Here is a 24953-nt window from a genome sequence, read left to right on the forward strand (position 1 = left end):
TTGGGTTTCCTTGGGTAATTGCATTTAAATAAAATAAGAATGATCCCACCAAAGCTTTTAGTCTTTGAATGGTAAAATACAGCCAGGATGAGATGTTCCTTAGTGTTTGTAAGTGCTCTATCTGTGGAATGCTTTCAGTGTCTCCATATTCAAAACTTTATACTGTGTGATGAAAAGGCTACTTCCTCTCCAAGGAAGAAGCAAATGCTCATTTAATATGAACCTTTGCCTTTTTGATTTTCAGGCACCATCTCTCCCCGAGGGTGCAGACTATTCTCCACCAGTGGTGACTGAGCTGTATTACCTCCTGGCAGATTATCATTTCAAGAACAAAGAGCAGTCCAAGGCCATTAAATTTTACATGCACGACATTTGTATTTGTCCAAACAGGTCAGTATTTTGGAATCCTGCTGCATGTCCTTCATTCTTCTCACTTCTTTCAGCACTGAAAAGCAGACAGCTGGTTTCAGGAATGAAAAAAAGCCCAAACAGCCAAAACTCCCACCTGCAATCCATTATCACCTGTCCATTTTATAATTAAGGGCATCTCTAAAACACCCCAACAGAGAAAACAAAACCCAAAATGTAGGGTTAAATATTTGATTGCTCTGAAATTAAAACAAATAAATGAAAGGAGGGGGGGAAGCTAAATTGAAATGAACAATAACTGTGAAGGATGAACTGTTTGTACCTTTTGTTCTTTGCTTTGCCATGTTCATGCATGATAAGGAGTGAAGAATTTCATCATTTGATAGGTGGCTATAGCACAAATGGCATCCTTTAGTGCATTAATTGCTTAGGCTGACCTCTTCCTGAAAGTGTTGATTTTGCTGCTAGAGAACTACACAGAGAATACAAGTGAAGTATTTAAGTGATATTTAAACAAAACCACCTTGTTTCTTGATAATTTACAAGTCACTGAAATACCATCAAGATTAAGCTCTCTCATCTTAAAAATAAAGCATGTTCTGAATATTAGTCTTCTAAATTAAATTAAATAACCTTTAAATTTGCTGATTAAATATAGAGTTTGCATATTAGGTGTTATCATTTTAGTTCTCCTTGAAGTTGATAGATCAGGGTCAGTGACAAAAACCCTAATTTGATAGATTTGAGACAAGAAAATTGTTTCTAAATCCAGTCACGTAACGGAGACAAAAGGGAAGGTGAAGGCACAGAGCAATTTTAGATGTGAAATCTTCAGAGGAAATAGCTGTAGTTTAATGTTATTGCATCTTCTAGTCTGGGACTTGTGCCTAGCAAATGGCAAAAACTTTTGTTTAAAGACAGATAAAGAAATTACCATTACCACCCCCTACCCATTTTTCGGCAGTTTTGGTGTTCTCAAACTTAAATTCAAAAATAAATGAATGGAATGCATTTTTACTTTAATGTATGGCATGTTTTTGCTCAGAAGATGCCTTATGTGGTAGCATAGTATTTTTGCCCCATTAAAAATAGTTGGTTCTTGTCTGCACTACAGTTCCTGTTCCATTCCCCTCAGGAATCTGACTGTTGAGGTCACTTGACCTAGAAATGGGTTTTCAGTTGGAATCAGAAGAAATTGCAGGCAAAAATAAGAGAACATTATGGTGGTTGCCTTGATGCTAAAATCATGGTAAAATTGAAAAACCCCAGAGCAGAGGAACCCTGGTGTTAATGTGAGGTTGTGGCTATGGAATCACCCTTCAGATTGTGTTGTCAACAAACACAGGACTGGACCCTCAGCAGTCCTTCAAGCAGAAATTACAGTTTTAGTTCATCAGGATTTTCCTACTTGAACGCAATTTTGGTTTTATGATTTTTGTGCTGGGAAATGATGATGATGATTATTCACAGTTGAGTCCAACAGTACAAGGTGTCATCATGGCTGCTGGCCTGCAGGGTAACAACATTTTGACAGTTGCATGGTTACTGAGAAAAAAACAATGGGAGTGCTGCCATTAGAAATGTAGATATACTGGCTTTGCATGGCAAATAAACCTGGATTTTTTATCTGTTTTCCATGTGTGACAGTTACTGGGGGCAGTGCTTTGTTAGGAAACCACTTTAAGAAAATCAGTATGATTTAGGCTGTACAGCTTGTGTTCCACTCTGAGGAGAGGAGGAAGTGCAGGAATCTGTTTTGTGTGATGAAAGGAGGAAAAAGTTGTGGATACAAGAAGACAGATCTTGTCTATGTCTAGTGTAATGTTCAGGGGGGAGTTTGTTCATGGGTTGTAAGAGCCTGAGACAGGAGACATGGGACTCCAGGCAGCTCTTCAAAATCCTGTTCCTTGTAAAGAAGTTGTTACAGCAGTCATGGGTGACAGAGCCACACCTACAGCTGCCAGCTACAGCTCTAGGCAAGCCTGAAGCCCCTTTGGTTCTGGTTACAATGCATTATATATTTTTCTTGCTGAGCATCTTAATACATAACACCCAATCAGCGCCATATACAATACCTTTACTATTACCTATATCCTATCATAACTGCTATCATTACCATATTATGGTCATTAGTATCCAATCACATGAGTTAGTGTGTTACAGTTTAAGCTTAAAGTTGTTTTTTTAGTTTTCTTGCAGTGGAAAATTCTTAGACCTTTTTTCTACTTGCCACACTGTCATGTTGGTTTGTCTGTGGTATCTTTCTGCTTTTCCTAAGAGTTATTTCTGCTTGGTAAAAACATCTTTTTTGTTTGTGGTCAACATATCCCTTGCTCTAGTCATGAAACCCCCTTCCAACTTGACGTAACCTTTGCTTTCTTAGTTGTCCAGCAATGACTGGCTCAGCAATTCTCAATTTAGACATCTATTGTTCTTTTATATCAAAACTTACTTCCATCTCTATTCCATTCTCAGGCTCTACATTCAGACATCTTTCTGCCAAGCACACATACCTGTGAAACTTTCTTGTCAGACTTTCATCTTTTCCAACCATGGGTTGTGTTCCTGCCTGCACAGGTTTGACTCCTGGGCTGGGATGGCTCTGGCTCGAGCGAGCCGCATTCAGGACAAGCTGAACTCCAATGAGCTGAAGAGTGATGGCCCCATCTGGAAGCACTCTACCCCTGTCCTGAACTGCTTCAAACGGGCCCTGGAGATCGACAGCTCCAACCTCTCCCTGTGGATCGAGTACGGCACCATTTCCTATGCCCTGCATTCCTTTGCGTCCCGACAGCTCAAGCAGTGGAAAATGGAGCTTCCCCCTGAAGTTGTGAAGCAGGTGGGATCTAACCAAGAGAGTATAAAATTTTAAATATTTAAAATTAGGTTTTTATCTTGGTTTGGAAAGACAGGTGTCTGCTAAGGCAGGCAGGAGCCTCCCCTGAAATGGGAAATGTAAACCCCTTCCTTCCCAACTGTTATAAATTTGAAATTAAGGGGCTCTCAGGCAAAAATATGGGAGCAGGAATAACAGTTCTTTATTTAGGAAAAAAAAAAGGTAAAATAAACAATGCAGTAAACCAAAACAACACTGACAGAGTCAGAACACAGCCTGACACCCTGTGGGTCAGGGTGCTGGTAGCCTCCAATTAGAATGGTGGCTGCATTCCTCCTGGAGTGTTGGAGCAGGGATCCTGGAGAAGGGTGCAGTCTTCCTCTGAAGATCCAGTGGAAGAGGCAGCTGCTCCTCTGGGAAATCCAGTGGAGAAGCTGTCTTGCTGTGCCAGGACTCAGATTCTATCCAGGTAGGAATGCTTGGCTCCTCCCTCTGGGCAGAGCCTCTCCCAGTGGGATGCTGTAGTTCTTATCAGCATCTCTTATCTGAGCCATGCAGGGACACTCACTGGCCCATTATCAGCAGATGTTCCCCTGCCCCCAGGAGGGAGGATTGGGTGTGGAAGAGATAAAGAAAACCTGCCCAATTAACAGAAGATAACTGCCACACCTCTAACAGATGGCAAATAGAATACATCTTGCCTTGCAATCTGGGACAGTTGTCTAATATAGTAAAATTTTTAATTAAGTATTTACATGCTATATTCTACATATGAGACTGTATGGTTACTTAGTAATGTTGGAAATTCCAATATTCATTCCAAATCTGGTGGGTTTTTTTCCTTTTTTTTTTCCTGTCTAAAATCAGTTTGAGCCTAATCTTTGAATTATCTTTTGAAGGTGACACAAAATTATTGTAACGTTCTGGAAAGGGGAATTATATTTACCTTTCTTTTCTGTAAATGTCATGCAGTGTTTCCAGGAAAAGGTGAAATGCATACATATTGAAATAGTGAAGAGATCAGAAATTACTCTGATATCTGTGTCCACATGTCATCTCTTATATCTAAAGAATCCTCCTCTTTTTCTGTGGTTTTGGGCCATTTACTTAAACAAAAGATCAAAGTGAGAAGATTGGTAGAATTTCCATTGAAAACATTGTTATGAATTCATTATCTTTCTGCATAAGGGAGGTGAAAAACATTATTAAAAAGTTTATTGCTAAACCAAAATGAACAATTCTAAATACACTCTAACAGTGATAAGAGTTGCTTGGGAAAGTGTTTGGTCTTTTTGGAGCAGTGAACTCCATTTCTGATTTAGCTATTCTGACTTCCAAATGTTACCTAGTCTGCAGCTGAAAGCACAGTGAAAAGAAGGAAGTGCTGCTCCTCTGCTGTAATGTGTAAAACTTTCAGTGTTTGAGCTGCAGAGATCAGTGCTGGGAGCACCTTTGCTTCTGGGAGAAGTATTTGCAGGAGGTGGTGAGTCTCACATCTGAGCTGCCTCCAGCACTGCATAACACTGCTCTTGCCACAGGCACTTTCTTGCCTGAGAACAAAGCTGATGTCAGCCTGTATTGAAAGGGAACAAATAGTTTATTAAAGAGAATGTTTGAAATTACAGTTAACAATAGAGTTGTCTTCTGGAGGGTTATTGCACCCAACAGCTCTGAAATTAACTCCTCAGAAAATGAAGTTACTACATTTTATGTCTTTGCCCTATCAGAAGTTTGGTCTCATGGTCTTGCAGCCCCTTGGCAATGAGGTTGAAGAATTCTAGGGACAGTGCTGGAATTACTTCATATTATCAGATAAAAGGAGCAATACAGAGCAGCCATCTGAAGTTGAGGATTAAATGAGAATGTTTATTTGGGACTACTTAAATCTTCATTTTTTTCAAGTGAATATATTAAAAATGCATAATTTAGTAAGAAAAGCTCTATTATAATAAAAGATAAATTGAAACAATTTCATCTCACTTCCACAGATATATCTCTTCAGGAATGTGTTTCTCATACATAAAAAAACCTTATTATTCTCTTCTTCTTACAGAATGTTTAGGAAAGGAAAGGTTATGTTTTAGTTCTTGGTTATAGCCGCACAGCTTAAATTTATAAACTTCATTTTCAAAGAGAGAAAATTACATTAATGCATCTTTTGACCTAGTTTTTTTTACATGAATTTATTGGCATTTAGCTTTAATTTATGCTGCTGGTTTTAATTTTTTTTTGACGGGGTGGGGTGGGGAGAGTATTCATCTCAAAATTAGATACATTGCAAGCAAGATGAAATACTTTTCTTCACAAATGAGAATGGTCCATAGTGGCTTTAGCAGACTTCAGTTGCACAACAAAGCAAATAATTCTTTTCTTTGAAGAGTTAAGATAATTACAGCTGCAAAAAAGCAGTAGAATTTCTGTAGACATGAATACTGAGTTATTATTTTTCAGATTTATATTTATATAAATATAAATATTTCTTCTGTCTTACTGTTTTGTTCTGGTTGCTTGTGCCAGCAGTCACTGGAGTGAACAAAAACCTACCCACAACCACATTTTGTGGGCTCTTGGGGTGCGTTTGACCGCTTGGGATGAATTTGGGATGTCTACATCCTTTAGGTTGAAAGCGTTTAAAAGCTCACACGCTTTTCCACGGGCAGCAGGGTGTTTTTGGGGACTGACCTGCAGTGCTGTGTTGTGCCCCGTGCAGATGGAGGAGCGCAGGGACAGCATGCTGGAGACAGCCAAGCTGTGCTTCACCTCCGCAGCGCGCTGCGAGGGCGACGGCGACGAGGAGGAGTGGCTCATCCACTACATGCTGGGCAAGATAGCTGAGAAGCAGAAGCAGCCTCCTGTGGTGTACCTGCTGCACTACAAACAGGCAGGGCACTACCTGCACGAGGAGGCTGCTCGCTACCCAAAGAAGATTCACTACCACAACCCACCAGAACTTGCCATGGAAGCGCTGGAGGTAAAGGGATGTTGAATGTGTATAGGCTGGAAGCCTTGTTCTTGTAGGAATGTGCCCCCTGTTGATGGAGTGACAAAATTATCCTTTGTCTCCTTAAAAAGGATAAAAAGCCCAGTAATTTCTCTCCTCAATTAGGTAAAAAGACACCTCATAGGGCCTTGGGGACTTCACTTCAAACTTAAGGATAGCCAATTGGACAGAAGCAAAAAGTCCAGCCTAAGCAATTCACTAGAAAAAGAAGAGAACAAAGGAAATAATCACATTTGTGAGATATTTTACCAGGAGCAAGAGCCTCTTGCCCCTGGCCAAGGTTTTTCTCTGTGAAGAGATTTGTTATTTGGCCTTTTATTAAAACTTTTCTGTTTCCAACACTACCACAGAAGCCATCCTGGTGATTTTATGCCATCTGAGGTAGCTGAGCTATCTCAGGTGTGGTATAGATCTCCAGGAGCTCCTAAGATCTGGCTCGAGGAGACCCCTATATAATGTACTCCAGAGGTTGTTAGGTACATGAGATGGTGCTCTGCACTGGGGAGTGTTTGTAAGACACACTTGGAGAATGAAATAGAGCCTGTTACTCAGGCTGGTTTCATTTCAAAGGCAGTTTGGACAGGTGGTCAGCAATTCCACTTCTGAATTTTGTTGCACACAGTTCATTGGTTTTTATAAAAATCAAACATTGCTAGGATTCACAGGCATCTCATACCTATGGAAGCACAGGTTCATGCATGAGTGGGACCTTTGCTTTCACTTTGTTGTCTGGTAGAAGCCCTAGAACATACCCAGTGGTCACTTGCTCTCAACAAGGCCAGTTCTGCTTTCTTTGTTGTGGTCCATAGGTTATAAAATTTGCAGTGTTCAGATTTTGTAATTTAAGAGCAACTTTCAAAGACAGGGAAAGTTCAGTCCAGGTAAGTTTAGGTGACAGGTAGCTGTCTTAATTAATTACTGCAGATTCTATAGCGAAAAAACTATTTGTAATAGATTACACAGCTACAAATTCTGTACTGACCAAATGAACTTTGGTGGTTTTTAGGTATATTTTCGACTTCATGCTTCTATTTTGAAACTTGTGGGGAAGCCAGACTCTGGAGTAGATGCAGAGGTACTTGTTAGTTTTATGAAAGAAGCTTCTGAGGGACCCTTTGCCAGGGGTGAGGAGAAGAACACCCCAAAAGTTACAGAAAAGTGAGTGCTACTTTCCAGCAGTATCCTCTGAATGACTGCTGATAAACTACTGTACAATAAACTATTAAAATGAAGCTGAATAAAATAGAAACAAAGTGAATAAAATTTATGCTAATGTTTGCAGTTTTCAGGTACCTTGAACAAGATTAAATGCTGCTCTGAGATCTCAATAAGTGGCTCAGAGGAAATGGGAAGGGAAGAAAACAGAACAATTCTGATTTTGTGACCCATTTTGAAGTCACTGTTTTTATTTATTCATAAATTTGACTTTAAAATCAACAGTTAAAAAATGCAAACGCAAATTATGTTCACTTGTAGGACAAGAGATTTTAGTCCTTACAATTTTTCTCATTAACAACTGCAACATAAAGAAGAGTTTACTATTGACCAGTGATAAGGGAGTGTCATGGTAGAGAAACTTTATAATTAGAAATTTCCAGGCAGCTACTAATCATAAAAATTGAGAACCACAAAAAGCTATCTTTTACTCTTATAAAAAAATCTCCATAACATTAACAAAAAAACCTTTTCTCCCTAAATAAACTAAAACAACCCCTATTTTAAAAGTAATAAATTAACTAAAATTTTAAAATTTTCTTTACATTGTCAAGAAGAAAAAAATATATTTAAAAAAGTGTTCTGAAAAATTTATTTTAATTCTTACTACTTTTTTTCTTATTAATTACTGTTAATAATATTTTAATACTGTTCATAATAATTTCCTTTGTACCCTTTTAAAGCTTTAAACCTACTTTACCTTCCTCCTAATCCTATCTTCCTACCTCACAACAAAAGATAAATACACAAATGATTAACCAACACTAAAACCCACCACACTCATCAATACATTAGTTAAAAAAATCTTAAATTAACAAACCAAAACCACTACAGGGAGCAAATAAGTTGTAGTAAAAATCCCTTATTTAGAATTTGTCAGCAAGATTTAACTGCTCTATTGGAAATGCCGTAAGAACATGTACATAAACACTTGCCCTTTCTTGTCTCCCTCGCAGAGAAAAACCTTGCTTGATAGATGAAGACTCTCACTCCTCAGCTGGAACAGTGCCAGGCCCTGGGACTTCCCTGCCCTCCTCCTCGGGTCCAGGTCTGACATCCCCACCTTACACAGCCACTCCAGTTGACCACGATTACGTCAAATGTAAAAAACCCCGCCAGCAGGCAACGCCGGACGGTACAGTCCTGTTCTCAACTCTGCAGGGAGCTCAGCAGGGGGGGCCGAGCAGTTTCATCTGCTCCAGGAGGGTGAGGGGTCTGTGGTATCACGGGCAATATTGAAGCTCATTTTCTTTTTATCTATTCAGTGCCTTAAATAGAATCAATGTACAGTCAGGGCTTTAAATACAAAAATCAAAGTTGTCACCTGCCACCGCTGGTACCTGTCACTCAGTCAAAACAGTAGTGTTGGTGGGAGGAGTATGAGCTCTCTGAATTTTCAGTGATTTTCTTTCTTTGGAGCTCTTTAGGAAAGATGTGGGTTCAATCTTTAGAAGACTGGACACTGTTTCGGCCTGTGTGAAATGACTTCTGAAAATTCAAAACTGGTTCAAACAAGACAAATTGTTAAAAAGCAACACAAGCCAGTATTACAATTTCTTGAAGGAGGCAGGTGGCAACTATTTTGAATATATTGTGATTCAGCACGAAGTGATTTGCATGACAGTCCAGTAGATTTCATCTTTTAATTTTTCTTTATCATTTACAATGACTGGTTAGCAGCTCATCTTTATAGAATATAGACTAAATAATTGGCTTATAAATGTAAGAAGAAGGGGGGGTGGTGTCATAGTGTTAATGAAGATTTTGCAATTGCATGTATAATATAAATTAAGTTACAATTTAAGTAACCTGAGTTTATTATTTGGCTAGGAATTTGATTCTGATTCTACTCTTCCAGCCATTTATTTATCCATCTGGATCTATGAGTATCAGCACTCAAGGAGTAAAATTCCTACAGTGTTTAGCTTGGTGATGGTAGAATGTGCCAGACCCCACAGAAATGCTCTTCTTCATATGAATTTATTTCTGGAGGGTGGGCTGCTTCCTATTGTCATATATCTGAAGAACAGAAATTGTAAATAACTTTGTTGACACAGTTTTGAAACAAATGTTCGTATGCCTGAAATTTTTTCAGGGTGAATTTATTTCTTTTCCTCAATAATTCTTGGTGCAACTGACAGAAGCTCTTTTATTTCTCTCATTATATTGAACAGAGAAATGTTTGTTTTGTTACTGCTTGCATTTCACTTGGGAGTAATTCATTAGACTGTTTGAGATCATTTGTAGTGTGGAGGTGTCAATGGGTTATGTAGTGATCAGGCTCTTTTATTGGCTTTTTGATGTCTTTTGATACAACAGCATAGAAGGGAGCAAATATTTAAATATTTCTTAAGTACTACTCCCTGTGGGGGAGCATTTCTGCCTAGGACTACATCTGCTGAGGTCCTGAGGAGTGTCTCAGTGCTCCCAGGAGAGCTGTAAGCTGGATGAATCTTGCAGTGTGCGTGGTTAGTGCCTGCTCTCCTGAGACATTCTGGCCCGGTGGGAGCGGAGGCGGCTGCTGAGCCCAGCCTGGAGCTGCAAGTGCAGCAACAGCTGCCTCTGCCAGGGCTGCAGGAGCAGCCTGGATCTGCAAGCTGAGCCTAGCTGGGACTGAGCTTTGTGCTGTCAAAGCAATTCCAAATGTCAGCTGCTGGAAGAGGCAGAGTTTGGGTGATCTTCAGGAAGGCTGTGTGTAACCGTGACAAGGAGAATTGCAGAGTACTGCATCATTCATAATGTTTTGTAAGTTGCTGGCACAACTAAACCCTGGATACAGCATATTGAAGAACCCCAGGAAACTGAAATATTTGCCTTGGGGCTGGTACAGATGGAAGAGCTAACAGGCTGAGCTAACAGGCTCAGAAGTCTTCCACTTTTATATTATTACATATACTGTGCTCTTCTGCATGCATTTGCATTTTACTTGTATTAAAATACATACTTTTGAAGTAAAATGCTCTTGACATCTTACACATAATCACATCACTGAAGAAAGCTGGCGCCAGCATTTCCATTGTACCATTGCTAAAAATAGCAAGAAAATACTCATCATTTCACTACTCTTTTGATTATTTTTTAACCATTCTGACAGAAATGAAGCAGTCTATACTGTTGTTCAGGAACTAATAAATTGACCAAAATTCAGCCTAGGTATTTATTCTTTCTGAAGCTTGACAATACTCTTGTTTACTCTTGCATTGATATTGTTCATCATAGGTGGCATAAGTAAAGTAAGGTTATTGTACAGTTTTACACACTTTTCATATATTACCAGAAGGAAGATGTTATTTGAGATCATTACTGACCTCAGAGACCTTTTTTGACCATTTCTGTGTTCTGTGCTTTGAGAAAACATGACCCATGAGGAAAGAGAGAAGGAATTGGGATGGTTTGTCTGCAGAGGAGAAGACTCAGGGGAGATAAGACAGCAGAGTAACCTAGATAGTGTTGGAAGCTGTACAAAGAGTTAGAGGCAAAACCCCAGGATTTCTGTGTTCATGGAAGACAGAACAGATGATAGTGCACTTAAATTGCATTTTCATTCTGAGCAATAGAAAACTGTGTTAGAGTAGTCTTAGGAAATTCTGTTTCTGTATTACCCTGCAGTATTTTAGCACTGGAAATCATTAAAAAGTGGCAATGCAGCTGTCTGCCAGGCATGATGGAGATATAATTTAGCCTGATGGAAAAAGGAATGGACTAGATGAACACTTGCAGTTCCTTCTGAACTCTATTTATTCTGTTAATTTTGTGGGTTTTGTGGGTTTGGGTTTTGGTGAGGTTGTTAGTTTGGTGCCTTCTAGAGCAGTGAATTATCTCATTACAAGCTGGAGAGAATTGCTGTACAGCCAAAGATATTTTCTGGAAAATCCTGGTGTTCTGATCTTCAAACATTTATCTGTAAACAGGTGGATCTGTGAAGGTAGTCTTATTTTGAATACATTGTATTTAAATGTGTCATTACAGTTCTGTAGCTCTCTAGGATGTTTTGCTGGTGGAAGATGATGACTGGGATATGCAGAAATCACTGTTAAAGTTGAGAGCATTGAGAGGCTTCAGATCCAGTGAATGTTGGTGATACTAGTTTTAAGTTGTGTATTTAATAAAAACAGGAGAAAGGAACCAGTAAATACAGCTTGTAAAGTAACTAAACTTCTTTTTCCCCGTGGCAGCTGCTAGCACATATCTCCTTCAAGGAGACAAAAGTATTGCTGAGTGGCAGCTGTTATTTGCTGGCTGACTTGCTGCTGTCATGTGTGTAAAATGGGCAGCTTCCTTTCTCTTTTCTTGTCCTTCCATTTGGCAGCATCTTTTCTTTCCTTCTGTTAATCCCATCTTTCCTGTCATCACCCTGCCTATTGCTATTTTATAACTCTCCAAAGTGAAAACTTGCATTTGAAGTCTGAAGCATAGGTTCAGAGTCTTATTTTCTAAGAGCAAGATAGGGAACAGGAAAACCCAGGAACTTGCCAGCCACTCAGACTTTCATTACCTGTGTTGTTACTGTGTTTACACAGCTAAATGGTGACACAGCAAAATAGATATGCTTGCTGTCCTCCTCTGTACAGGCTGGATGTATGTAGTCAGTAAAAACCAATTGCAGTAAAAGCAATAGAGTTAGTTCAGAAAGCAGGAAAAGTAGTGAAATTAAAAAAAAATCTGAATAAGGTATCTGTTTCCCAAAAAGTAGACTGGGAGATTGTTTAGGAGGTCTTTTTTGCTGTAATGTGCCTTTGTTGTGTTGATACTCAATTCCATGTTCCTGTGGTGGTATGCAGATGATGTATCCATGGCTATTGCAGTGTGGAAATGTTGTGTTGTTTAAGTCTTCATCCATGTCATGTAGTATGTCGTGTGTAGTTAGACTTAATTGTCCTTTTTTGTGTTTGTCTTTGCCTGATTGCTTTTGCAACCAATATTGCCCGTGCTGCCTCTAACCTTTACACAAATCTCTGTTCCCCAGGCATTTTCTTCCTGCTTTTACCTGTCACGGCTTGCTTTTAATAATTGGCAGAACCTGCATGATAAACTCACTGGGAAAGGCTCCTTGCTTCCTGCTGGGGGAGAAGTCTCACTCCATAGTTTGTCGGTCTGTAATTCTGCAAATGTGGTGAAGATGCACAGTTTTTGTAAATGGGGGTTCTCAACATCCTGATGAGACAAAGGTGATCTCTGAGCAACTTTTTGCACCAGGTTGTCACTCATGGTAAACTAAATGAGCTGCTGGGATGGAGTGGATGTTTCTGTGCATAAAAAGAACGTCCACTTTGCATTTTGGAACATTAAAATCTTGCCCTTAAAATTCTCTCTCTTCAGGAGTTAGAAATGAAATCTTTGGGTCTGCAGTGCATGTGCTGTCCTGGCACGTGGTGCTGGATGTCCATGGGGACTGCACTGGACTCCATGAATAATGAATCACACCCAGTTTATTGCAGTGTCCCATTTTTACCTTTCCCCAATTTAACCTCTCTCTCATTAGTACAAGTGTCACACTGAGATGTAGTGTGAGATTATGTAAAAAGCATTTGTCCAAAGAGATGGGACATGGGTGAGATACCTTGGTGCTCTGCTCTTGAAGACAGAACAGCAATATAGGACTGTAAGTTATGGAAACACATTCTGTGTGTGGTACAGCCAGACAAAACATACACTCTCATCTTTGACTCATGTAAAAGAGAACTTCCTTTAAATTGCTGTCCTCAAATTAACCTACTCCCATGCAAATCTTTGCAATTCTTTTGTTGTTTAATAATGTGCAAGTGCCTTTTGATGCAGAGCTAAATGTTGTCTTCCGTTATGGGTGGAGTCTGTTTGCAGAATGAGAATTCTGTGATACATCATGTTTCTGACTGCAGACCAGTAGAGAAAAATGCTCATATGTTAGAGTGGAGAGGGGAGGCAGGACAAAGAGAGTCATGATTCAGATACCTTCTTACAGTAACTGAAAGCACATTTTCCTTCAGATGTTTAAGACAAAGATATCATTCAGAAGTGAGTTGTACCCTCTTGGCTCTCTGAGCCTTTTACTTACTCCTGTATGCAGATGTTTCAGAGGTCTTCTCCATCTTCCTTTTAACTTCCAGAAAGTTTCAAAAGAGGATTACTGCATAGTAAATAACTGTCAAAGGCAGAACACCTCATTGCATTTGGCACCATGGAGCTGTGCTTCAGTTCCCCTGAGAATAAATTCTGTATGTCTGTACCTGGTCATCAGTGAGAGCTCTGGCACTGGGATTGTCTGAGCTGCTTCAGGTCACTCACAGTGACACATCTCTGTCCTTGTCCCTGTCCCAGTGCTGAGGGGCTCAGTTTGGTCACTCACAGTGACACATCTCTGTTCTTGTCCCTGTCCCAGTGCTGAGGGGCTCAGTTTGGTCACTCACAGTGACACATCTCTGTTCTTGTCCCCATCCCAGTGCTGAGGGGGCTCAGTTTGGTCACTCACACTGTGACACATCTCCCTCCTTGTCCCTGTCCCAGTGGTGGGTCACTCACAGTGACACACCTCTGTTCTTGTCCCTGTCCCAGTGCTGAGGGGCTCAGTTTGGTCACTCACACAGTGACACATCTCTGTCCTTGTCCCCATCCCAGTGCTGAGGGGCTCAGTTTGGTCACTCACAGTGACACATCTCTGTCCTTGTCCCTGTCCCAGTGCTGAGGGGCTCAGTTTGGTCACTCACAGTGACACATCTCCCTCCTTGTCCCTGTCCCAGTGCTGAGGGCTCAGTTTGGTCACTCACAGTGACACATCTCTGTTCTTGTCCCCATCCCAGTGCTGAGGGGCTCAGTTTGGTCACTCACAGTGACACATCTCCCTCCTTGTCCCTGTCCCAGTGCTGAGGGCTCAGTTTGGTCACTCACAGTGACACATCTCTGTCCTTGTCCCTGTCCCAGTGCTGAGGGGCTCAGTTTGGGTGCCAAGGCTCCTGGATGGGGCACAGGCTCCTGTGGCAGGGTGCTGGCACAGGGCAGTGCCTGCTGCAGTACTGAGCCCTGTTTCCTGCTGCATTCTCAAATGAAACATCTGTGCTCTCCAGAGTGTGACACAGCTTTGTCCTGGTGGTGGCTGGCCTGCAGGAGCTGTCCCCAAAGGCTGAGGGAGCAGTGACAGTGACATGCTGTGTCTGCTTGTGGAGCAGTAGTGGGGAGCAGGCATTTGAAGTCAAGCCAGTAAACCTATTCCATTCAGGATAAGATTAATGTTAAATGCTCTTAAGCATGGAATTAAGGCAAACAGACTTCAGATATTTTTTCTAACATCTGTGACAGACGTGTTCCAGTAATGGCAGTGATTTAATCATCCATGTGACTGACAGGACCTCAGTGAGATGCAATAAAGGTCTTGGCAGTACAGATGAATATACAAGTTCTTTATTCCCAATGACATCTTTCTGATAATAATCAGTGGTTTTTTACTAATGTCTTTGAAAGTTAGCAAGGTGCTTCTTTTGACCTTTTTAAATCTCCTGTCCAAAGCTGCTCTTTTTCACCTGTTGACAGAGTAGGAGATGTAATCTGACATGGATTTGAAATGAAATGTCACAAGTTGAGGACATTATGAGAAAGTAGGTTAAAAAAAAACTTGCTTTCAAGTGCCATTTTCTGAAATTTTTAGAGATAAACATGAAATATTTAACTTTACATCTAATTGAGATTTCAGCTCGTAGGTTGTTTGAAATCTTCCTAAAACTCAGGAATAATGCAATGAAGTACTGAAACAAAATACAATAATACCAAGGAGAAACATCTACTATCAGACCATATTTTTCATAGCAATATAGTTGCAGTTACTTATGCACAATTTAGTAGAACTTTCTCCCTAGGCTCTTCATTTCTGCTACAGATAATAATTTTGGGACATTAATACCCAGCTGTATTTTTATCTTAGCTTTTGAAGTAATAGGAAACATTACAGGGAGGGACCTCAAAAGAATATTTAGTCCTTGATTTACCAATCTCTGAAAACAAAGGACCACCCCAGCTTTTTGGAAAAGCTTGCTTTATTGCTATTGCTAGGTAGGGAACTGAGAAAATAGGTAAAAAATATATAAAAATGTGAAATATTTTTAAATTGAAATATAAAAAATATTTAAAAAAAAAAAACCTCTTAAATCACACTGGCTTTTGTTAAATTATCTCTAATTATGGTGGAAATTATTAAAAAGCACTGATGTTCTCCATGGATTTGTGTCATTCAGAAGGGCAGGTGCTGAGAGCAGTTGGGAATTTGGGATTCATTCTCTGCCTCACACTCTGCAGTCTTTGGCACATAGGTTAAGCAGCACTAATGACTGTCTCAACTGCACTCAGCTCTTCCCAGAGAAAGGAAAAGCTCCATAGCACAGCAAATGTAAAATATCTGCTATGTGTCCATCCAGCATATTTCTGTTTATAAAAAAAGCTGTATTTGGCAGCTAGGCTGGAAGAGAATAGTACTTCCATGTGAACAAAATATGCTTTTTTTTGTATTTTTAGAAAACCAGAGTTAGGATGTGAATTGGTGCAGTTGCCAGAAGTTCTGCATTGCATACTGCAGTATTTAGGTATTGACAGAGCTTTTTATTATATTAAGGAACATCTTGGGTAACCTAACAAACGAAGGCATTTTTCTGCCTGTCTTTGAAAGCCCACAGTGACTCTGTGCTATTTTCTAACTGTATGTAGCATTTAAGATAGAGATGAGGGCAAAAAAAAAGTCAATTTTTTGCTGCAATTAAAACCTATTGCCTTTTGCTCTGTACCTAATGAATATGAACAGCAATTATTGTATTTTTATTTTGGTTAATCATATGTATTTGGAAATTCTCCTTCATCTTTTTTAAGAGAAGTACAATTCTCCTGGTAATTTTCATATGTCATCTCATTAATCTCTCATTTTTATCCTCTCCTCTGAATTAATTTTTCCCTATTTCAGTGTCTTTTTTAAAATGTGGGTCCCAAATACAGACACCGTAATTAAGTTTAATTTTCATTAGTGCTCAGTAGAACAGGAAGACTCTTACATATTTTTTCTGTGAAGTTACTGATTGCACATTCCAGAGTGCTGCTTTGCTGAGGGGAGTTTAGAGTAGCCTGACATTTAGGCCAGTTCTGGTTTGAGAATCACAAATTCCTCACAAATTCCTCTCAAATTCACATGTGTGAATGTGTGTGCTGGGATCCACTCACACATTTTCTACTCCTGATCCTGTTACCTTTCAGGTGCTTAGAGAGGGATTTATTTATTTATGCTCAAAAATTCTGTGGAAGATGAAGGCTGGCTGGCTCCCAGCTTTGACCTTTCATGCTTTGTGAAGATAACTACTACACTTTGTTTTCCATTCCCTGGGACTTCACCCATCCTCTGTGATTTCTGAGAAATTAATACTAATAATTGGTGGCTGCTGCTAATTTCTGGAATACTCCAGGGTTTTCCATCTGGTTCACTTAGTTGGAAAGTATCTGCTGAATCAAGGAATATCTAATATAATAGAAAGTTGTCTCAAAAGTCATCTTCCTCTGGTTTCAAGTGATTAAGCAGCCCAATGTTAATATCATTTTTTAAACAGGGTTAATGTATTGAAAGAAAAGGAGAATAAATATCCCTACCTAGACCCACACTTGTTTAAGCAGAAATTTCAAATTAAATTAGCTAGCTAATTGTAAGGAGGTGTTTACATTTGTTCCCATAAGGAAAAGCTCATGCATACATTTGAAATTTAATGTGTTGAATCATTGTCTCTCTTTGCATGATGAAAAACTATTGTAATTTCCCAGTGATCTGCTCTCACACAGGCATATTGGTCTGGCACTTCTTGATTTACATTCTAATGCTTCATCTGCCATAACCCACGCATCAGAACTGACCTGCAGGCTTGTGGCAACATCTGGAAATTTGCAATTTTTTTTTCCTAGATGAGTAATTCAGCCTCTTTGCCACAGACACAGAAACTTCTTTTAAAAAAATACCAAGGGAGCTACTATAAATGATTTTCCTGATGTCAACTGGGAGTTCAATAGTATTGATTTGTACCACAGAAAGTTATTAAAGCTTTATAAATGAGTCATTTAAAGCTTGACTGACCTCTCTTCAGAATTCTTCTCTTCCCATTCTTTGTAATTATATTCTTTCTGTATAAAACTTGTCATCATTAACCAGCTTATATTGCTTCCAATTAGGAAGCAAATGCTGTTCCCCCATTCTTTTCCAAGATGGAGTTTTGTTAAGATCTGCTAACTGAAAGGGAAGGTTTTCTTTGTGTGGTAGTGAAAAACCTACAGAGTGCATCAAATTTGGTTTAAATTCATTGGAATACTAATAAGCAGAACCTGATCTGCAAGCTGAAGGTTTGCAAAGGGATTTGTCTTGATAAAATAAATTCTTGGGAGGCCCTTAGCTCTCTCCTGAACAAGTGCAATTCAGATGGAACAGAAGAAATTTAATTAAATTATCCTCTCATCTCAAAGCAAGGGCTTTTGCTTCGTTAATTTTCTTTCTTGATCTTATCAATAAAATTAATGAATCAGAATGCAGTGGAACTACCTCGTCAATGTATGTAACCCCCTCCTGGTTATGCCATTTCTGTACAGAATCATAAAATGGTTTGGGTTGGAGTGGATCTTTAAAGCTCATCTAGTCCCACACCCCTGCAATGAGCAGGGACACCTTTAACTAGATCACAGAATCAAGTATCAGTATCTTAAGAAGAAATTGGAGATCATTCTTGGACTCCAGATTTAAAGGGAATTGCCTGTATTGGAATTTTATATTGAACACTGAATTTTGTTGGCACAATATGGAAAAATGCCAGTTTCCCATCTCAGTGGGAATGTGCAGGCCTCTTTCTGTCAGAGAGACTGCGCTGTGTTCTTTAGTCATGCAGGGTTGCCTCTGATAACCCTTGATGTAAAGAACTTGGGTTATATCTGGCAGGTTTCAGACATGAGTGGGAGGTTTTCACTTGCCTGTTCTGAGGTGTTTTATCCCCCCTGATAGAGTCACTATGCCTGTTCCTGTGCAGATTAACAGCTTAGTTGTGACTGTACTGTAGTCAGCTCCACTCTGTCAAGGTAAAGTCACTTCTCCTTTCCTTCTGAGGCTGCCTTGACGTCCAGTTTCCCTGTCTGTGTTAGGCCTGGTTATTTGATGTGTTGTTTATTTGCCATACCAAATCACCTTTCAGAACGTTTGTTGAATAGCATCTTACCCCTGCAGGACAGTTGGCATCAGAGATCACTCCTGTAAGTCTTTGCCTTCTAATTGTACCTGCTTTTCTTTCTTTCATGAGTAATTTTTGCCAGTATTGTTCTTCATGGTTTTCTCTTGTCAATTGAACTTTGCTTGTGTCAGGTTCAAAATTATACTGGGTGCTTTTCAAGGCAAATGATTCAGTAAACCTGGGAGATTTTACAGAGCCATACTCCCTGAAATATTGTGTCCCCAGTCTAACTGCTCTTGAAAGTTGAGCTTTTTTATGGCTTTTGAATCAAATTCCAGGACTATATTCTAGGAAGCAATGTGAGAATGAAATACCTTTTCTTGGTGGTGCTAAGGGATCCTAAGTAGCAGTTGTAAGAGTTTGCAGAGTTTTGTGTTGCTGTTACCAAGAGACAAGTAACAGCTTGAGGAGTATGAAGTGGTGCATTCCTCCTTTATCTCTTTTGCAGAGAGGAGTCAGGATAGCACTGGAGCAGTGCTGTCTGACTCCAGTTCCACACAGGATATGTTTAATGAGCCTGCCAGTTCTCAGGACAGCCTGAAGAAGACTTACACAGAGAAGAGGATTTCTGCCACCTGTGCTGATACACTGATGCTCAGCAAAGAGGCCCTGGGATCTGCAGAGGAAAAGGGTATGCCTGATTTAATAGATCTTGTCAGCTGCAGTGGTCTCATGAAAATGTTTCTCCTGGCTTGCAGATGCACTGAAATAAGCTGTGCTGTGACTAAGGATTTTAGCTAGGTATCATTGCTGCCTGTAGCTTAAATTTGGAGCTGTGCCTCACTTATGTGGCCACCAACACAATTTGTTCTATCTGTTAAATCTTAGAAAAACTAAACTGCTGTCTGCTGGGCCTTGGACTGACTTGTCTTCTTTTAGGTTATTATTTGCTTTTTCTTTTGTGTTTCATATTTTTAAATAATTTAAAGAGTAGTTATTTGAATATAGTCTCAAACAAGACTTTTTTACTTTTCCCAGGAATAGGTGCCCTTTTTGTTCTGTCCCAGTAGCAGCTTAATATTCAGTACAGAGAAGAGTTTAAGTAGTAGAATTTAGATGCTTTATTCCATTGTATACTTAATTCCAGTAGAGAACTAGAATTGCATTCTACCAGATTTTTCCATATATACCAGTACTAAGTGTTCTGTATTCCACTGGAAAAATGGTTTCAAAATCCATTAGCTGGAATTTCCCTTTGTCTGATGTTTGTACAGTTGGATGTGGCAGTAGATAGAGAGGCTGGACTTCAACAGGGAAAGACAAACAAAACCAATGTGTAAATTTTGTCCACCTTTCCAGGCTGTGGCTTTTTGTGGGATGTTAAGTCTTCCTTGCCAGCTCACACTTTCCCATTTCCAGAGATCCAGAGATCATGCTATGTGGAGAGTCCTGAATCACTTCCCTGATCTCACTAGGAACAAGTGCCAAGCAGTTATCTCGTTGTTTGCAGGCTTAGATTACCTTGGTTTCTTGTTTTTAAAAATATTTTACTTCAGTCTTGCCCAAGCTAGGGAAGCCTGTGGTGGTGCTTGCATTACCATGCTGAAATAGATGTCAGTTCCCAGTTTTGTGAAATACTACTTCCATTATCACTAAATCCAGTAGTCATTTGGCTACCAGACTAAAATCATGGCTCTTTTCAGGCTTGCAGTGAGTTGTGTTATTGTCATAATTTGTCTTTCAACCATCAAAAGCATTCTGAAATTACTGGTGTTTATTAGAACAGATGTTGTTTCCCATAAAGCTACCTGTACAGTAAAATTGTAATGGATATACACATCAGGCAAGCAGATTTTGGAAAATGTGTGTTCTGTAAAACATGTTTGACTCAAAAGTTCAACCTTATGAGAGAAGAGGTTATGGAACAGCTTTATATTGAGGATGAAGTACATTTTAGTTATCTCTACACTCTCCTGGGAGATAAGATCTAATGTAAGAGACTCTTTATCCTAGCAAAGACAAAGACATGGTAAACTTCCATGACTAAAGATCAAAGTTAAAGAAATTAATCTGCATGTAGCATGTGTGTTTCCAGCAGCAATGGTTAGCTAACAGGAAATGTGGAAGCTGCCACTGTAACAAGATGATTTCTGAAGTAAGATGTGGTATCCTTCAATAAAAGATGGGTCAATTGAATTATAAATTACCAAGTTAATCACAAAAATATTTACATGGAACTGTAGGTCCTACATTATGCAGAAGACCAGGTGAGCTGCTGCTGATCCTTCTGTCTGAGTCCATTTTGTATTCTGGGATTGTGTTCTAGGCAGACTGTTAAGAATAATACATTCCACTTGGGAGGGTGGCATTAATTTTCTGTTCTTTATTATTTCTTTGCAATAAATGTTCCTGATTTACTCTTTTATTTTGGCTTTTTTCCCTCCTCCTCCTCAATCTTCCAAGATGTAAAACCCTGCGTTGTGTAAGGTGTGCTGAATTCATACTATTGTTCAGGGTAAAACCCAAATGAAGGCAATGGAAACAGCAGGATAAAACCCAGATGAAGACAATGGAGACAATGGAGACAAACCCTAATGAAGACACTGTGTGGCTCTGTCAATGAGTTGCAGATCACTTATTTGATGAACATCACAAATAGTCATAATTTTTTTTCAATATTTCTGTCTATGCTTTAATGAAGAAAAGGATTACCTTTTGTCACACTGAATTTTTGTCATTTTCTATATGCCATTTGCCATTTGGAAATGGCAATTTCACCATCACTTTCCTTTTACTGTTCCAACTGCAGGAAAGTCAGAAGAGCTGCTGGAGATCTCAGTATCTTACGATCCTCCTGAGCCCACTGCCCAGAAACTGCTGGTGGATCCTCAGTGTGCTCCTGGCAGTGCCCTGAAAGCTGCCCTGCCCCCAGGCTCGCAGTGGGACTGCAAGAAGAAGGCTGAGCCTTGTGGAGAGGATGCCTGTGAGTTTCCCCAGGGCCTGCCCGCAGACCTGGAGGAGCAGCGCAAGTTCCTGACGGAGCAGTGCATCTCCTCCTTCTGCCTGTGCCTCAGCCGCTTCCCCCAGCACTACAAGAGCCTCTACAGGCTGGCCTACCTGTACACCTACAGCAAGACCCACAAGGTGAGCTCCAGTGGGGGTTTGGATCTGGAGAGAGTTCTCAGTGAGTATCTGTATGCAAAACTTGAGTTAGAAATGCTGTGGAATAGGACAGACTCTATCAACTCTATTCACTTTCTGTCTCTACTCTTGTTGAAAGAGAAATTGAACTAGAAAAAGATTTCAAATGATGGCCTTGCAAATAAGACTAGATACTTTGGAGAAATAGAACTATGAAAGATGCATTGTAGTGGGACCCACCAGGGGTAGTATTAGATGATTGGCTTTAAGGCATTTACAGCAAGGTGTGGCTAAAGCTGATAGGCCAAGAAACTCTTGTAGTGTATTGTAATTAGAAAATAATCAGCTTCTGATTGTGGTGGTGTGAATTATAACATCTCTATTGTCTCACCCTTCTCATGAGACTGAAAATGGAATAAATGTTCTTCAAACACCTCTCAGTTGCCCCATCTCTGGTCAGGAAAAGTGTATTGTCCAACACCCCAGCAAAGCAACTGTGCTGCCACTGGTGCAGAGGTCTCAGTGCTAAAACACAGCTTGTTCAGTGCAGATTGGATTGAAGCTACACTTGGGGAAGTCTTCAGCTCCTAGATTGTCTGACTTGTGTGTGAGGTCAGTTAAGGAGAAAATTTCTTTTTTTATTACTGAACTAAGTAATTTTCTGTCATTCAGCAGAGAATTACATTTTAGATATGTCACATAAATTAAGATGTTCTCATGAAAATGACAGCAATTATTTATTTTACTGAATAAGTGGACTGAAAAGTGACTTGGAAGCAGAAATTAATCAGTATTGTGTAAAACACATCATGTGACACAGATAAACTTTCTGGGTATCCTGGGTCTTTGCTGGTAAAATGTGGAGGAATAGTCCATTGAAATGAGCAGAGGAATTTACTATTTGTCATAATCAAGGTCTGAATTCACAGATTTTATATTTGGAAGTCTTGTCTTAGATCATATGCTGCTTTGCATGGCTTCCTGAGTTTTCTTCCCCACCAGTACTGAAGCTTATGTGAACAACAGGGAGGGGAAACAAATTGTACCCCCTGGCCTGGAAGCAGAAAATGTCACCAGTGTCACTGCAAAGTGAGCACAAGCAAGCCTTGCCAACCTGCTGGAAGGTGATGAATATTCCATTTGTCTGTAGAGTGATTATCCAGAAAAATATCACCCTTTTTTATGGAGAGCTTGTTTTGAAAACATTCTTATGCTGTTTGTATGTAACAGTTGTTAATTTTTCCATGGAGCTAATCATGAATAGGAGCCATAGATTCCTGCAATCTGTCATTACTGTTGCTGACATGATTTTGTATCAACATTCAACAAAAAAAGCTGCCTGTTTTCAATTTATTGGTTCAAATAGCATGGCATTGCCTGAGGAACTACTTGAAAAATATTTTCTTCCGTTATTTTTTCCCTGATGAAGCTTTCTCTTTTGCTTTTTGTAGCTCTCTCCTTGTATAAATATCAACTCAGTGATGGATTTCCATGTGCAATACACATTGTTGTCTAAATCTGTTTCCTCTTGGAACTCAGAAAAACTGAATCCTGCATGTCTGAGCCTAGTAGTTACCAGGCTGGCTTCAATGAGCATTTTTGGGTTTTACTGTCCTTTATTATTTCTGCAGCATGCATAATGAACAGCCACTTGACATGGCAAAACCCAAAAAAATCTTCATATTCATATATGTCCACCACATATTTTCACATGGGTTTTACGTTTTCTTTCTTCAGTGACTCCTTCAGGTTCTTTTGTAGAGCAATGTGCAGTGTTTGTGTTTTAATGGCACATTACTGTGTCTTTAGTGGAAATTACACTCCTGCAGGAACTTAAAGCACAAAATGGATCTATGCATTGTCAGCAGTAACTGCAGTGAGAATTATGCTTACATTTATTCAAGATCAGCCTGATTTAAAAAATGAGATAAATCACATCAGGTTGTGTTGTTGCGGGGCAGAATGGTAAATTTTAGAAAACTGAGATTAATTTTTAAATGTGTATAGCCATCTTGGAAAATTCAGCATTTATGTTCCAACGCCAGGAATTTGCATGAAGAATTTGGACTGATGGCCAAAATTCATGGTTGGCTGGGAAGAGGAGAGGATTGGCAGGTCTCCATAGTGCTCAGAAAAACAAGTTTTCCATATGCAATCTGTTTTCTCCTATTTCACAGCTTTCCTGGTTTTGCTGTTGTGAGATTAGTGAAGATAGTTGAGTGCTTTTTTAAACATCTTTTCAAACTCTTTGAATATTTTGTTTGGCTACGTGTTCTGTTGGATTTTTTTTCCCCTGCAAAATCCAGCTTAATATTTGGAGTCTGTTTTTCTTTGTTTTAGTCTGTTATCAGAAGAAATTTGTACATAGTTGTCTTTAGTTGGAGTAAATGTGCAGGCAAATACGAATGAATTTTCAGAAGTTGCTTCATTGCCAGTTTAGGCAGAAGTTTCAGTTTCCCATAAATATTGTCTTGAAGTAAAGTCTTCATCCTTTGTGACTTTTGCCTCCAAGATGAATGTTGGCACAGTTTGGAAGGAGAAGTTAGGACTTGTCAGGACACTGTTTGTCAGTGTAACTTTGTGAAAAGTATTCACCTTCTGGAGCAGTACGTGGAGCTGGTCTGATGAGCTGTAACCAGCAGGTTGTCAAGAAAGAAAAATATTTACTCACATGCTTCTTTTTAATCTCCAAATAAAAGGTGCTCTGTAAATCCTGGAAGAATCTGCTTTTAAAGACTGTGTCAGTTTTTCAGTTTGTATGTTCTATAATGTCTGTTATTAACAGAGCCCTTAATGGGGAAATAAATGTTGGGTGTGCCATGAGGTCAGTGATGTGACAGGCTGGTCAAACCAGGCATAATACATGCATGTAAAAATTACCAGATTATATGTTTGTAGGCTTAATATGTACTTAGAGACAGACATAATCTGGAAGCATAATAGATGTAACCACTTCAAGTAGAAACAGATTGATAATAACAGCTCATTTAAAAGGCCACCCTTCAGATCAGTAGTCTTTTTATTTTGCTTTTATTTGATGGAGGAGGAGGAGAAGGTTTTTGAGACAAAGCTTCTAATGGACTGTAAATGAAATCAGAGGGAAGGATTAAAGTATAGTGGAGTGTTTTGTTCACCTCTCAGAAACACTTTGTGGAGTTTCCAGTTTAGGTAAAGTGCTTCTGACACCACTGAGTTAAGGGGTGTCCATCCCAGGTGGCTCAGTTCCACTTGGTTGACCCTAAGAGATTTT

At 39.5% G+C, this 24953-nt stretch overlaps 1 protein-coding gene across 4 annotated transcripts in view; it reads left to right on the forward strand.

Moving 5' to 3' along the window:
* CABIN1 (calcineurin binding protein 1) overlaps positions 1-24953 on the forward strand; it is a 110236-nt gene that overhangs the window by 21393 nt on the left and 63890 nt on the right. For all 4 annotated transcript variants that reach the window (XM_064392712.1, XM_064392714.1, XM_064392713.1 and 1 more), the window contains exons 23-29: positions 245-390; positions 2947-3208; positions 5916-6176; positions 7213-7364; positions 8378-8556; positions 19071-19253; positions 21372-21706. In XM_064392712.1, coding sequence (XP_064248782.1) covers positions 245-390; positions 2947-3208; positions 5916-6176; positions 7213-7364; positions 8378-8556; positions 19071-19253; positions 21372-21706 — 1518 coding nt within the window. The remainder of the gene's footprint in view (positions 1-244; positions 391-2946; positions 3209-5915; positions 6177-7212; positions 7365-8377; positions 8557-19070; positions 19254-21371; positions 21707-24953) is intronic.

The sequence above is a fragment of the Passer domesticus genome, chromosome 17 (assembly GCF_036417665.1).
Source record: "Passer domesticus isolate bPasDom1 chromosome 17, bPasDom1.hap1, whole genome shotgun sequence".
Lineage (NCBI taxonomy): Eukaryota > Metazoa > Chordata > Aves > Passeriformes > Passeridae > Passer > Passer domesticus.